Source organism: Panthera uncia, chromosome A2 (assembly GCF_023721935.1).
Source record: "Panthera uncia isolate 11264 chromosome A2, Puncia_PCG_1.0, whole genome shotgun sequence".
Classification (NCBI taxonomy): Eukaryota; Metazoa; Chordata; class Mammalia; order Carnivora; family Felidae; genus Panthera; species Panthera uncia.
In genome coordinates this window covers 149,916,332-149,931,607 of record NC_064816.1, presented here as the reverse complement: position 1 = coordinate 149,931,607, position 15,276 = coordinate 149,916,332, and the positions used below count along the sequence as shown (strand labels likewise).

General features: G+C 49.1%; 1 protein-coding gene across 1 annotated transcript in view; it reads right to left on the bottom strand.

Annotated features, from left to right (window-relative positions):
* Positions 1 to 1,829: 1,829 nt before the first annotated feature.
* Positions 1,830 to 15,276, bottom strand: part of TMEM178B (transmembrane protein 178B) — a 122,064-nt gene continuing 108,617 nt past the window's right edge. The window contains exon 2 of the mRNA XM_049641959.1: positions 1,830 to 5,239. Within this exon, the coding sequence (XP_049497916.1) occupies positions 5,112 to 5,239 (128 nt within the window). The 3' untranslated portion in view covers positions 1,830 to 5,111. The remainder of the gene's footprint in view (positions 5,240 to 15,276) is intronic.

Genomic DNA, 15,276 nt, shown 5'->3' with positions numbered 1-15,276 from the left:
TCCAGGGAACTCCTGAGCTTGGAGCCCAGAAGCCTGAATGGGAGGAAAGTCCAGAGGGTAGATGAACAAGCTGGTCCAGGAGCTGCCAGGGCAGTCCACTGGGAAAGGAAAAGCCAAGTGCCATCAGGCAAGGAGCCAGCCTAAGTCCAAGTCCAGAAGGCTGAGGCCAGCAGGGAAGAGCAAGAAGCAGCCTAGGGCACAAGAGGTGGGCATAACCTGGGGATGATAAGAGGGAGTCAAGCAGCAGGCAGCAGGGAGACTAGGGTCCGGGGGCAGGATGCACTAATTATGGCAAGAGGAGAGGGCGTAGAAGAGGCAAGAGGAGGGATCAGGTAGGGCTTGGCCAAGCAGACTTAAGGGCTCTGCCCTGAGATCCACGCCAGAGCAGCAGGACAGACTGAACTTCTCACCATATACCAGCCTGGGTGGAGGTTGGCCCTGCAAAACCGAGGTAGGCTACAGGCCCCCCGACCCCACCCCATCCCCCCACCATGGGCAGCCTTGGAGACAGGAAGCCAGGTGTGTCACTCAAGGGTCTACATTGGACAAGACACTTGTGTATTTGTATTTCTTCTCCCCTTCAGCACATCCACTGAAATGTCCTTGCTCCTTTACAGTCTCAGGCTCCATCTCTGTCCATCCATCTCCCTCCCCTATGGCCCTTCCTTCCTCTCCCTCCCTCCCTCCCTCTTTAACTACAGATCTTATTTCTCCCGATCCTACTCTGCAGAGCTACCGTGTAAGCGTGTTCGTGTGTTGTTGAAGGAGCATCCTCAGGAGGATGGGGGAGCGGGGATGTCGGAGATCATTCTTCCTTCTCTTTCCCTCCCTGGCCAGCTGGAAATGTGCCGTGTGACCATCCTATCTAATTAACTGAACTTTCAGACTTGACAGAAGGAGGCTTTAAAAACAAAAAAACCAAAAAACTCTAGCTTTCTTGGCTCTTAGCCTCTTGAGAGATAAGGGAAGGGATCTGATTGCAGGGAAGTGGAGTCCCAGCTCCCTGATTCCGGCTGCCAGGGGCAATCAACTGTGAGCTGAAAGCTCCATCTTGAAAACACCGAGTGGAATGAAAAACCCTGAGCACACGAGAACAGAGACTCAGGAGTCCTAGGGCCCAGACTGGGTGGGAAACTCAGCAGCAGCAAAGCAGAGATCAGAGGGGAAGAAAGGGTCACCCTTCTCACAACTTCTGCTGGACACCTGCCCTGCATCACCCAGGCAGGCTCCTCCTTCGTGCCACCCGCCGGCCTCCCCGGGGTCGCCTGGTGCAGCTCCACCCTGTGCCAGCTCCTTCTTGCAGAAGCACTGATGTCTCAGTGACATCTTCCCAGACCCTGCTCCCTCAGCCTCCTGGCTCTCAGGACCCTATCATGGGCCACCCAGGGTTCCCCCCCCCCCCGCCACCTCCCCTTGCCCTGCCAATGGCCACGTGCAGGCCTCCAGCTAGGCCACGAGGGCATGCCAAAGGGACACCAGTGGCACATAGAGCAAAGGCAAAGCCACTTGGGATGGCTTCAGGGGCCCCTGGAGGCTGCAGGACACATAATTCTCCTGACAAGGGCTCTAATCTGAGACTCAACTGCGGAGCATGAAAAGCCTGTGGGGACATTTTCTAGTGAGAAGAGGAAGCAGTGCTCTTTAAGGTGCCAGTCTGCCTTCCCTGACCACTGCTAATCTGATTTTGTCATATTCAAAACATAAAACCAGACAAAGTATCCGGAGAGTGGCAATGCCAACCTCGTCTCCTGTAGCCACTGTTCCCATCCTCATTGGCCCGGCGACATTTGCTGTCCTGCTGCAGCCCTTGAGGGGGGTGGGGGCAGGAGGACCTGGATCAGAAGTGTAGTGTACCCAGGGTGCATGGGGGCTGGACAATCGCCGCTCGGTGTCACTGGAACCTAATGGGAGGGCAGCCGGTAGATGGGAGGGCAAGTGGGCTGCCCCAGGCGGACTGTCAGGCCTGGGCAGAGTAAGGGGACAGTCCCAATTCTGGAAGGAGTTCTGCCTTCTCCTGGGGAGGTCCGACCAGGGTGGGAAGGTGGCCAGGGCAGAAAGGACAAGCACACACAGTGTACCTCACCACTGGAACCTCAGAGACCACCACCCCAAACACACACACACACACACACACACACACACACACACTGGACTCTGACCCTTATTCCCCACAGTGGCTATTATCTCTTTACGCTTGGATTTATAAGCCTAGTGACCTACAAATAATTTTATTCTTTCACCTACTATTCACTTGACCATGAAGTCAATGAGCTCTCAGCCAAACAGTTAAGCCTGCCACTGCTGGGGTTCACTCTTCAAAAACCACAGCACAGTTTTAAGCCAAATTGTGCTTTTCCTATTTGAAAAAAAAAATTCCCCACATCAGTGGGTAATAACCACATGCAAATTTCTAATGAAAAATGCATAACCCCAGTTTAACCAAAGTCCAAAATATTTTCCAGTTGTTTCAGAAAAAAGAAATTTAATTTCTCGCCTTTGTCAAATACTACTACTGAGAAAAGTTATAGAAAGTAAGATATTTTTGTCAAATTTCAAAATGATAACCAACCTAGTATCAAATGAAATTATTTTATCCCATTTGCAGTATTAAAGAGTACAGAACTCTCTAATAAGAAATCAGAGTCTGATTTTTTTTTTCAATTTCCAAAGCTTGATCGTACGGGTTTGCAAGTCTTTGTAGTTTCTACTTTATTTCAAAGGGGGCTTATGAGCCCTTTTCCCACCTCGTATCAATACCTGACCTTTGAAGATTAAAACTGACATTAACTACCCTTCCCCATTATGCCAGCATTGCCAATTATACTTAGCACCAACTTCAGATGCTACATCTGAACTAAAAACGGCCCTGGCTAAAAATAGCCGTCATCGGTGACAGGAATGGCCAGTGTTCTCTGCCTGCTTAATAACAGCCCATTAGGCTACCGTGTGAAACAGGCAGATGAATCCCTCACCAAAGAGGATCTCCCGCTTCACCCACCACGGGATGCCAAAAACTGCTGCCTATCAGTTGCTGAGATAGCTTTCATCAGTTAAAAATAGATCTGTTCACAAGCCTGAGCTGCACACTACATCTGCAGAACCCAACGGCACCACACAGTTTTGGAACAAGGACCCCAGAGACACTGGACTCAGAGAAGATTCCACAAACCATAGCATTAGCCTCCTCTCCCCATCTTTGCCAACACTATGGGACAATTTCGGCGATGCTGCGATAGATAATCTATTTGAAATCTATCTACCGTGTGCAACCAATAGCATCCTTCTGGCTTTCCCTCAAAATGCCTCCATGCAATTTACACGAAAATATTCTCCTTCTTGCTGAAAAACTACCTTAATTGCTTAAAACAATTATACTGTATTGTAATTATCACACTACCTTGTAATTATTTGCTTTGTGAATGTGTCTCTCCCCCTCCCCCGCCTTTCTCCACCTCCAGATGTGAGCTCTTTGGAAGAGTTCCCTGTGGCCTCAGTATCCACTATGTGCCTGGTACATCGAAAAACTCAGTAACCTGGGTTGAATGAGTAAATATGAACCGAAGCTTTGCCAAGCACTTCTTCCTTCTCTGATTCTGTTATGACCCCATAACTTAAGTGATATTTAAGTGGTTATTCAACAAGGCTTATCACGAATCTTGAACATCTACTATGGGCTTCTGTTACAGCAGACCAAGGCAAAGCAATCATTTTAGTCATTTATGTATTTGACCCCATAAATATCTACCTCCAAAAAAGAAATTAACAACCCTGGTTATGAGTATCTCTAAGGCAAATCTCACATTAAAATTAAGGAAGTATGTGATTTGCCTACCTCAATATCTAGTACATGGGAATGCACTTGGAACATGAGCTCTGTCCCCATGCTCTGGTTAGTATCTCTAGTAATGTCAAAGCCTGAAGGCAACGATTTGTTAAGGCCTTCTCAGCCACTGATACCTTCCCTATCATTTCAGGCCAGTGACAGTAATAATCATCCAGACACCTGGTCACAATCTTCCCCTTCCTTCCCTCCCCCCCTCCAAAACCAATGAATCATTGCTCTGGTTTCATTTTACTTGCCTCTCCCACCTCCCTATGGTTGTTTGATTAAAGCCAAACTAACAAGTGGAATATGCCCAGTGGAACCCATGCATGCGAAAAATAACTGGGCGACAATAAAGGGAAGAAAGAGGTCTTCACCTTTCTTCTAAGTTGATGAAACAATTTAACCAACAATATAAGACCCTCCTTTTTTTAGCCTTGTGACATTCTGTGGGGGGAAAACCGCAATAGGAAAGAACCGACAAATTCAAGAGAGGCAGCACAGAGCTTAAGAATAGTAAGAATGTGTTCCCATGAAGAGCCATGCCAGCAGCAAATGAGAACATCCCTGACACAGACAAGCAGGATATCCCCATGGAACAGAAAAATAAAAATAGGCAACTGTTTGCTCATTAAGTCATCCTCCTATCATGATTTAAGTCTCAGCAGGTCCCTGACCAAGCAACTCCCTAAACAATGGAGGCAGATATTCTGATCTTTGCTGAGTCATCACATGCGAACTGGGTCCCAAAGCCTCTCATTCTTGAGAAAACAGAAACATGTAAGTTGAGGACGAGATCCTACCCCTTGGCAACCCACCCAGATGCATACTGCCAACACTTTGCAGTATGCAACCCCCAGCTGGCCTCGCCAGGTAGAAAGGATAAAACGAGGGATTTTACAGGTTGCCATGATAATACTCCAAGCAACTCGGGGACACGCTGAAGTTAGATCCCAGGAGCTGGTTTTGTTCGGTAGGTGAAATCTAAAACGTCTACCTGGGTAATGACATAAGATTACTAATCGTTGTCTGTTGGTTGTTTTTTCGTTTCTTGGGTTGTTTTGGGGGGGGTTTTCATTTTTAATTTTAGAAGCAAACTCTTTAAATCTAATGCAATCAAAACCAACTGAGGCAATTCTGAGCCCCAGGCATGGACAGTTTAAGGAATTACCATCCTGCTCTGAGACTGTCCACAGGCCTAAGAGGTACACCCATACTGTCCGGAACAAGCTGTTGATGGGCATCCAAACCTCCGTGACCTCCAAAGGTCACCACCAAAGAAAGAAACTCAGGTGTACTTACGAAGGGCGTGCCACTCATCCTGACGGATGGTCTTCGTGATGTTGAAAGTGAGGTTCCTGGGGATGGTGGCTGAGGAGTAGTGGTATTTGATGTACGTGCATCGTTCAATTTCTCCTGGCAAAGAGAGACAGGAAATCAAACATTAATGAGGCGGCAACCATGTCTGGGGCAGTTTCTGGTTTCTGCCCAGAGAAACTGGGCAGTTTTCTGTCCTGAGGAAAGAGACTGGTTTCATTTTAGGCCTGGTGACACCTATAGTTTAGACAAGGCAATAACTTTGACCCCAAAAAGTAAGGTCTACTCTTAAGAGAGTAGAACTGAAGTCAAACACCATCGATTTAGACAGAAAAAAATACCTCTCTGGCATCATTCAGAGATGGGAAGAGTCAAAGTTTAGGCCAATCGAAGCTTGCTAAGAAAGTAGTGTCCGTGGTTTTTTTAACCTTAAGAAAATCAACTTTCAAGTCACGGGAAGAAATTTGGCATCAAGAGCCAGTAACAAGGATGCCTGTTCAGCCAGTTAAGTGACCGACTTCAGCTCGGTCATGATCTCCTGGTTCGTGAGTTGGAGCCCCACGTCAGGCTCTGCACTGGGGGTACGGAGCCTGCTTGGGATTCTCTCTCCCTCTTTCTCTGCCCCTCCCCCATTTGTGCAAGCGCTCTCTCTCTCTCAAAATAAATAAATAAACTTAAAAAAAAAAAGAGAGACAGTAACACTTTGTACCCATAGACTGATACAGAACAGGCTTTGCTTTAATGATGTCATCTGTGCCTGTAGCACACACGGTCTTACGGAATGGTGAGCCACAGAGGCCTCTTCCCTCTCCTCTCTCCCATGTCCTAACCTCATCTCTGAGTACAAAGCACTCAAATCAACGTCCATCTCCTTGAACCAGCCTCTTCTTCTCAAGCGTTTTGGAAAAAAATCGGGCTCCTTCACACACTCAACACCTGGTCCAGTAGAACCTTTACTGCTAAGTTAGCAATGCACGCTTTGCTAGTCAATTATCAAAATAAGTCTATATCGTGGAGCAGAGTTTTTCAAAGTGTGGTCCGGGGACATCGGCATCCTCTGGGAACTTGCTAGAAATCCAATTTCCCAGACCCAACCCTAGACCTGCTGAACCGGAAACCCAAAGGTAGAGCTGCAATCTGAATTTTAAGAAGCCCTCCAGGTGATTCTGTCATGCACCTAAGTTTGAGAACCACAGCCTCTGAGAATCTAACAGAATTACCAACGTATTAACTCATAAATCCACCACGTTTGCAAATTCCCAAAGAAAGGAACAATTGGAGGAGTTCCTTCCTTGCTACCTTTGGTCTCCTGCAGCCATGTTGGCTGATGCTTGCATATCTGAGGGATATTAAAACCCAGTGTCAGGGATGGCAAAGAATCCGGAAAGAAGGGATTTTTAAAGGTTAGGGGTTTTAAAATTTGGTTTTGCACCCGAATAGATTTTGATGGTAATCCATTTTGCACCCCACTGATTTTCAATTTATAAGTGGTGGCACGTGATTGAATCATTTGACCCCTGGCTCACTGTCAGCAGGGAACCTGGCAGTCGGTGGAGCGCAATCATTTAGACGGTGCCTCTCGTGAAACCGATGCCTTATCGTAAATCATATCTGGCCAACTGCCCAACTGCCAGTTATTGGCAGACACGCCCCCAACGGGACAGACACCGTTCAAAGAGCCAAAGTTTGGGGGAAAGTGTTGTACATGCTTTTCCTTTAATTTTTCACTTCCTCCACCTTTGTCCCCTTAGCTTATAAGTGTCCTGAAGTCTCTCACATATGCCCCCAGCATTCACTCTGACCACATCCCCAGTCTTCCTTCTTCCCTAACTTCCTATCTTGCTATGCCTCTTGGAAAAGTGGTCTATCACACCACCTCAAGTCACGCTCATACCTAAACCCACACGCTCTAATCTCCCTAACAGTCTCCGCGAATAGCATCACCTCGCATCCATTCTACACATAATAAATCCCCCTGCCATCCCCAATGCCCCCCCACCTCTAGTGGGGCCCCTTCCATCTGACATTCATTGGTGACCAAATTCTGTCAGTTCTACCTCAGAAATGTCCGTGGAGGGGCATCTGGGTGGCTCAGTTGGCTGAGCAGCCGACTCTGGCTGAGGTCATGATCTCACAATGCATAGGTTCAAATCCCACGTTAGACTCTGTCCTGACAGTGTGGAGCCCATTTGGGATTCTCTCTCCATCCTCTCTCTGCCCTTCCGCCACTCGTGTTTTCCCTCTCTCAAAATAAATAAGCTTTAAAAAAGGGGGGGGGCACCTGGGTGGCTCAGTCAGTTAAGCATTCTCTTCAGCTCAGGTCATGATCTCAAGGTTCTTGAGTTCAAGCCCCCTGTCAGGCTCTGTGCTGACAGCTTGGAGCCTGGAGCCTGCTTCAGATTCTGTGTCTCCCTCTCTCTCTGCCTCTCCCTCCCTCCCTCCCTCTCTCACTGCCCCCCCCCCAAAATAAACATTGAAAAAAAATTAAAAAATAGAAAATAAAAAGAAAGAAATGTCCCCAGAAGCCAGCCCATCCTCTGTGCCCTCACCCTCTACCGTAGTTATGTGAATACGACAACCCAGCCAAACAAACGGCCACATTTACTGAAGATTTACTTGCAGGAAAGGCTTGCCAATGGTTTCATACATAAACCAATAGTTTCCAACTCTACTCATGTCGTGGCACACACAGAAGAGATGTGCACAAGGCTCCCTGGGATAGAGATGCGGCTGCCTGGGCCCTGTCGGCCTCCCTGGAAGGGAGCCAACCTTTCCAACCCACTTGTAATCCTGCCTCTTCTGTACTCATCCCCATGGCAGAAAACTCTGTTACGGATGTGGCCTTACTTAATCCTCGATACCACCCAGTTATGTAGTGTTCCTACTCTCATCGGCAGGATATGATCCTATTTCACAAATGAGAAAATAGAGGCTCAAGAAGATAAGGCGACTTGCCCCAGGAAATAGCGGCACCAGGATTAGAACCCAGAATCTCCTGACCAGGGCTTCCCTCCACACCGCTGCCCGGACCGTCTTCCAGAGAGGAAACCGTGGTCTCTCCCACACACAGGATAAACCTCACGCTCCTCGGGCAGGAAGGCCCCGCCAGGTGGCCTGCCCTGCCCCGAACAGCCCATATCCATCAGGACTCTGCCCCTGATACACACCCAATCCTCGTAGGAAGTGGCCAAAGTGGCAGCTCCTCAGCAAAGCCTGCCTCGCACGGAAGCCTGTGCCCGGGAACAGAGGAGCAGCAGTGGTTCTGCCTGGACCCTCCTCGCTCCTCCCTGCGCTCCTGCCCTCCTGCGGCAGGCACTGAACGGGCTGGGATTTATCTGTTCACACGCCTCACTCCCCCACTAGATTACAAGTTCCTCAAGGGCAGGGGCCGGTCTCGTCCACTCGTCTCTACCTCCCCGGCCCCGGCACAGGGTGCGCACCAGTAACGTGCGCTCTGAAAGAAGGAAGGAATAACACCAGGCGCCCTCTGGAAAACCGCAGTGGGCAAGGAATCCAACTGCTTCTGCTCTGTGCAAGGGACGAAAATAATTAAGGCAAAGCAGAATATAATGAATGAAAGGAGGGCACTGTTGCAGAACTCTGTCTGCGTCTACAGCAAACACCTCTTCGCTCTCCAGACAACGTAAGGAGAGGTTTATTTGATCATAGTGAGGAAAAAAACCACGTATGCACAGAACAGCCTCTCGCTGCACTTTGCAAATGTAATCCAAGGGGCAACTAGGTCAGTTTGTTTCCGGTTTTTAATTTTTTTCAGTGTTTATTTTTGAGAGACAGAATGTGAGCAGGGGAAGGGCAGAGAGAGAGGGAGACAGAACCCAAAGCAGGCTCCAGGCTCTGAGCTGTCAGCACAGAGACCGATGTGGGGCTCGAACCCACACACTGTGAGATCACGACCTGAGCCGAAGTCAGACGCTTAACCGACTGAGCCACCCAGGCACCCTTGTTTTTGTTTTGTTTTTAAGAAGAAAGACAAGAGGAAAATATAAAGGCTAGAGAACTGTAACAAGAATACCACCAGTAACTACTTGAACAAACCAAGATCCCACAGGAAATGGCCAGATTGGTGCCCATCACTAAGGTCTGAGAAAAGTATCTGATTTCTTGGCTCAGATCAGGTTCTCTCAGGCTCAAAACAAACTCCACAAGTGGCCACAGGCTCCCGGCAGACCTCGGCCACCTCCCGTGGTCTCCCTCACCCAGCCCACCCAGCCCCCCGACACTTGGCAAGAGCAGGCAGGTGGAAAGAGCTGACCAACAGGCACCGCAGGTGACCAGCCAGAGAGCCTGGCTGAAGCTGCCGGAGCGGCCCCGCCGGAGGCCTCCCTGTTTGCTTTGCCTCAGGGATGCAAGCATCCTGTCTTTGACAGCAATTAAATTTGAAAGACTCAAATATTGCCTAAGAAGAAAGGCAAAATATTTATCCATGTGTCTGCAGGTCCTGTCAGTGTGCTGGGCTTTTGTAAATACAGGCACCATCTGGGCACCAAATTCGTGTGCCCAGAATGTGGGCTTCCCAATACAAATAGGTTTTCCTGCAACAATCCAGGGGGGCCACCTGGGAGGCAGTGGAAAAGCGCTTGGGCTTCCCCGGAAAGAAGGTCAAACCTGTCTTCCTGACCCCTACGTTCCAGCCCAGAGACCTCAGCCTGGATAGGACAGGGGCACCCTCAGGAGTGAGGACACCATAAGCCTTCATCTGCGCCGTGCCTTCTGAGCTGGTGACCCTCCCATCTGCCCCGTCGCGCTCCCAGAGTGACAGGATACCCAGATGCGTAGTTAAGAGTTTCAAAACCGGGAAATTTACAAAGCGAGCACAGGGTGTAAAGAGGCCAGCAACGGGTTATACAGGGACCTACGGCTGGCGACAGAAGGGAGTGAGAGAACCCCAAGCCTGGAGAGGCAGAGGGAGTCGGCACCAGACCCTAGAAAGAGTAGCCACTTGAAGAGAGGTGATGTGACCTTGGGCAGAGGGTCACAGCCAAGCCACGGTGAGGTGGCTGAGAATAAACACACCTCCCCTCCCTCTCCCTCCCCCTCCCCCAGGAGCTGAATCCACCAGAAGCTGGAAGGGGTGGGGGTCCAGAAGCAGAGAGCAGGTGCGAGGTGGAGGGAATCCAAAGCATCCAGCTCACTCCCCTTTTTTCTCGTTCCTCCCTGGCTCCCCTCAATCTCCCTGGCCCTCTCTCCTTCTAAAGCCATCACTTCCTTACTCCAACCAGCCACCTCCTCCTCCCCTCCACCTCCACCTGCAAGGGAAGGCCCAAAGACAAGGAAGAGTGGGAGACCGTTCCCATCCTTCTTCTCCATTTCAACTCCTTTAGGATCCAAGGCCTAAGTGTGTTAACTCACATTAAGTCCTCAGTGTGATCTTCGCACACAGTCGGTGCTAAGTATTAGTTATTACCCGGGGTGCCTGGGTGGCTCGGTAGGTTAAGCATCTGACTCTTGATCTCGGCTCAGGTCATGATCTCACGGTTCGTGAGTTCGAGCCCTGCATCAGGCTCCTCACTAACACCATGGAGCCTGCTTGGGATTCTCTCTCTCCCTCTCTGTCCCTCTCCTGCTCTCTTTCTCTCTCTCTCTCAAAATAGATTAAGTAAACTTTAAAACAAAGATTACTAGTTATTACTCTCAATTGCTACCCTAAGACTACTTACTCTAAGGGGACAACAAAGGAAGTCAGAAATTACAATAGCAACCAACACTGACATCATGCCTCGTACGTTTTATACACATACACACATAAATACGTAGATCTATAGAATTATATATAGAACAAGAGAGAAAGCTCACACACAATAACCCTCGGAGGCTGGCGCAGCAAGAGTTCTGATGTACATGGGGCATGTGAAGAAACAGACCGGGGAAGGGAGAGGCAAAGATCAACACTCACTTCTGGACTCCAGAGTCATGCTTTTCGACAACACCAGTGTGCAGTTTTTGTCTCCTGTGCCTCTGCTATCAGCAAGACCTGGTTTCTGGAGCACTTATGGGAGGCTTATAGATATTAAGGAAGACTTTTAAGCAAAGTGACTTTTTTTAAAATTTATTTATTTTAAGAGAAAGAGGAAGCACAAGTGGGGAAGGGCAGCACAGAGCCTGATGCAGGGCTTGAACCCATGAACCGTGAGATCATGACCTGAGCCTAAGTCAGATGCTTAACCAACCGAGCCACCCAGGTGCCCCAGGCAAAGTGAGATGGGATCCACCCCCACTCCATCAAAAATTATCTTCCTTGAACAGCTGCCATAGTACTTTAAGTTCTTCCATGAGAGAGGCGTTACTTTGGATCAAATACTGTTCTAATAGAGCTTTAAAAGGGGCTGCCCCTTCAGGTCATGATCTGACAGTTTGTGAGTTTGAGACCCGCATCAGGCTCTGTGCTGACAGCACAGGGCCTGCTTGGGATTCTCTCTCCCCCTCTCTGTCCCTCCCCTGCTTACACACGTGCGCACACACTCTCTCTCCCTCTCTCTCTCAAAATAAACTTTAAAAAGGGGAGAAGGGCATGGGGCACCTGGGTGACTCAGTTGGTCAGGTGTCTGACTCTTGGTCTCAGCTCAGGTCATGATCTCATGGTTTCATGGGTTCAAACCCCACTTCGGGCTCTGTGCTGACAGCGTGGAGCCTGTCCGGGTTCTCTCACTCCTGTCTCCTCTCTGTGACTCTTTCTCAAACAAAAATTAAACATTTTTAAATAAAAAATAAAGAGGGGGCCAAGTGGGTAGCAGTCACCAACACCTAGGTGACTGGCATGAGCACAAGCAAACCCACAACTTGCAGGGCAGGCCCAAGGAGAAAGGAAGACAGGGGAGCACTTTTCTCACGTGAAAAGTGGAGTGACTGGTGCAGCCACTGTGGAAAACAGTATGGTAGATGCCCCCCCCCCAAACATTAAAAAGAATACTATCATGTGACCTAGCCATCCCACTTACAGGTATGTATTTGGAGGAAATGAAAATACTATCTTTTTTCATGAATCACTTTTTTTAACTTTTGTCTTAAGTAATCTCTACACCCAATGTGGGGCTCGAACTCCGACTCCTGAGATCAAGAGTTGCACGCTTTATGGACTGAGCCAGCCAGGTGCCCCTGAAATCACTATCTTGAATAGACATCGGCACCCCCATGCTCACTGCATCACCAGTCACAATAGCCAAGACATGGAAACAACTGACGTGCCCACCAGTGGATGAATGGACAAAGAAAACATGGGAGATGTATGTATGTATGTAACAGTGGAATATCACTCAGCCATAAAAAAGGAAATCCTGTCATTTGCAAGAACATCAATGGACCTTCAAAGCATTAGGCTAAGCAAAGTCAGACAGAGAAAGACAAATATTGCAGGATCTCACTTATATGTGGCTTCTAAAAACACCAAGCACATAGAATAGTTTGGTGGTTGACAGAGGCAAGGGGGGGATGAGCGGTAGAACTTACTGAGTGAAGGTAGTCAAAAGGTACAAGCCCAGTTGTAAAAAGTCTGGAGATATAATGCACAGCATGGTGACTGGAGTTAATAATGTATATTTGAAGGTTGCTAAGAGTAGATCCTAGTAGTTCTCATCATGAGAAAAAAAATTGGCAATGACGTGAGGTGATGGACGTTCATAGACTTACTGTGATCATTTCACAATACCTGCATGTATCAAAGCAGCACATTATGTACCTTGAACTAAGACGATAGGGATGTTGATCATATTTCAATAAAACTGCAGGAAAATGAGGCTGGGTATGTGACAGTGAAATGCATTTAGGAAAAGTTGGGTTAAAAATTTAAATGGTCTACTTACTGCAGGACTTTAAGAGAGTTTCTAATGTATGTTGTGACTCCCCCTACTCTCCCTGGAAGGGACAGGCATGGCAGGCAGACCTTCCCAGATTCTTTTGACCCCAAAGCTTTTTGTATTCAAAGAACGGCTGCTGCCGCTGAACTGTGAGTTCATCACAATCAGAAACCGTGTTTCTTCTTTACGCTTTTTTACCCAGGGCCAGGTAAGCAGCTGGTGCACAGCGAGGGCCTCCATATACGTTTGGATGAATGAAGAACGGAGATCGGGATCTGTTACTTGATCAAATGATCTATGAGGTAAATGAAGTCGTTGGCTCTGAGTATTTGCTGGCCTCTCCTCAGAAGCCGTATCTGGGAGCAACGAGCAAAGCAACACCAGGGTCAAGTGCCCATCTGGGAGCCGTGTTTGCACCATGCCTTGTGGACCTTTGTGGACAGAACCAGAGCGGGGCCTCTGGGCACCCTAAGAGCACCTTGGATCTCACGGCAGCCACAGTGGGCACTCCCAGGAAAGCGGACAGCACTCACCAAATCTTCCTGCCTCAACACACTTCACAAGCCCACTTAGTCCACACCAGACAGCCTAGAGAAGAACAGGAGGGGACAGCAAGGGAGTAAGAGCCACAGAGCAAGTGCCCGGCCCCCAGGGAGAGAAGCACAAGGCCCACTCTGCACAATGACTCAGAGGGCGACCTCCGGGACCACAGGTGAGGCTCACGTCAGCAAGCAGCTCCACACTGCCCACCGCACGGCTTCCTCCTCCCTCCCGTTTCCCAGGAACTCCCCCCAGGTTCCTGTTGTAGGCCGTACTGGGGCAGCGGGACTAAGAATGATGACCTAAAAGAAAGTAGAGAATATGGTTTATAGGCTTGAAAACAATGTGGGCGGTATTAAGTAAAAGGAATTGGTCCAACGTAATCCTGAAGTCCTCTTGCAGGGGTCACATGGGCACCTAGCGCCTCAGGGAGGCTCTTCTCTTTCTCTGCTTCCGTATCCTCCGTGTTCTTTTCTTCTCTCGATCTTCAAGCATCCTAAGACACGGGGTGGGCTACGGGACCAGCGTGGAGGGTCCACGGGCTTCCTTCCCTGCAGAGTTCCTGAAGAGTCTATTCAATGCCCACCACGCAAGGATATTCCTATTCTATCCCAAGCCATCCTCACAACAACCCACTGAAGCCAAGACTGGAGAAGATCGCATAGACAGATGAAGCCCACCCTCCAGAGCCCCTCAGCCAGCAGGGAGAAAAGCCAGTGTCTCTCGGCGTGTGCAGAGCACTTTCAGACACCGCAGCTGGAATGACTCAACTCCAGCCGAAGGTTCACCGGGAGCAAGGGCTGTGTTGCAGCCCAAGTGCCTTGTACGTGGAAGCAACCAATGCCTTCACTGGGAAAGGATGAAAGAAGGGGAAGAAGGGTAACGTCCCGGCCTCAGCCTGCCCCAGCCCAGGCCTTGCGGGCTCACTCCCGGGTCTGCCTCCCCCCCACCCCGGGGCTGACCCCCCTTAGTCCCCTTTCTAGCCCAAGGCCTGTGCTCTGTGCTTAATAAATGCAAAGATTAAGGAGAGTAGAAACACATGGGAAAAAAGTGAAAACCAACATTAAAAAAGAGAGAGAAATGACACCAGTTGAAGCTTTAAGCCTTGAACCTCTTCTTTAAAGGGCATTTTTTTTTTAAAGTTAAGATGACCTCTTAGCAAGGAGAGGAAGCAGGGAGCTTTCCCTGTAGTGCGTCAGGAATGCCATCATCAGATTTATTAGCATGGTCAATGTTGAGGACCTTAGCGGCCACGAGAGTGTGGGTGGAGGTTAGGGAATTAAAGGTGTGAGATTAGAAGCAAAATCGTGTCCCGGATGAAAGAACAAAGAAGCAAACCAACAACGCTCCAGGGGCTTCAAAGACGGCAGACGGGCTGGGGTCCCCCACCCCTTCCCAGTCCTGTCCACAGGTGGGGCAGAAGGGGGCCAGGGCTGAGAGGGACACCCCCTGGGCAACGCCACCAACCAGCAGCTCTCCAATCTGCCGAGCGACTCCTCACAAAAACCTATTTCAAGAAACCCCACCTCCCCTCCCACCTCCTCTTAGCGCCTTCTGCTCCTCCCAGATGTTCTGAGCCCGAGGATTTGCAAGGCTTATAGCTGCTGCAGGCCTAGCCAGAAAGGTTTTTCTCTAAACTGAGGAAAAGTGTTATGTTTTGGGTTTTAATGCTTTCAAATGCATTCCATTTTGTGTGCTTTGTTTTTGTGCTTGTGGGATTGGCGTGGCCTTTCCATGTTTGTATGCACTGCAAGGCCAGAAATCCTAAACATTTACTTCCTTCAG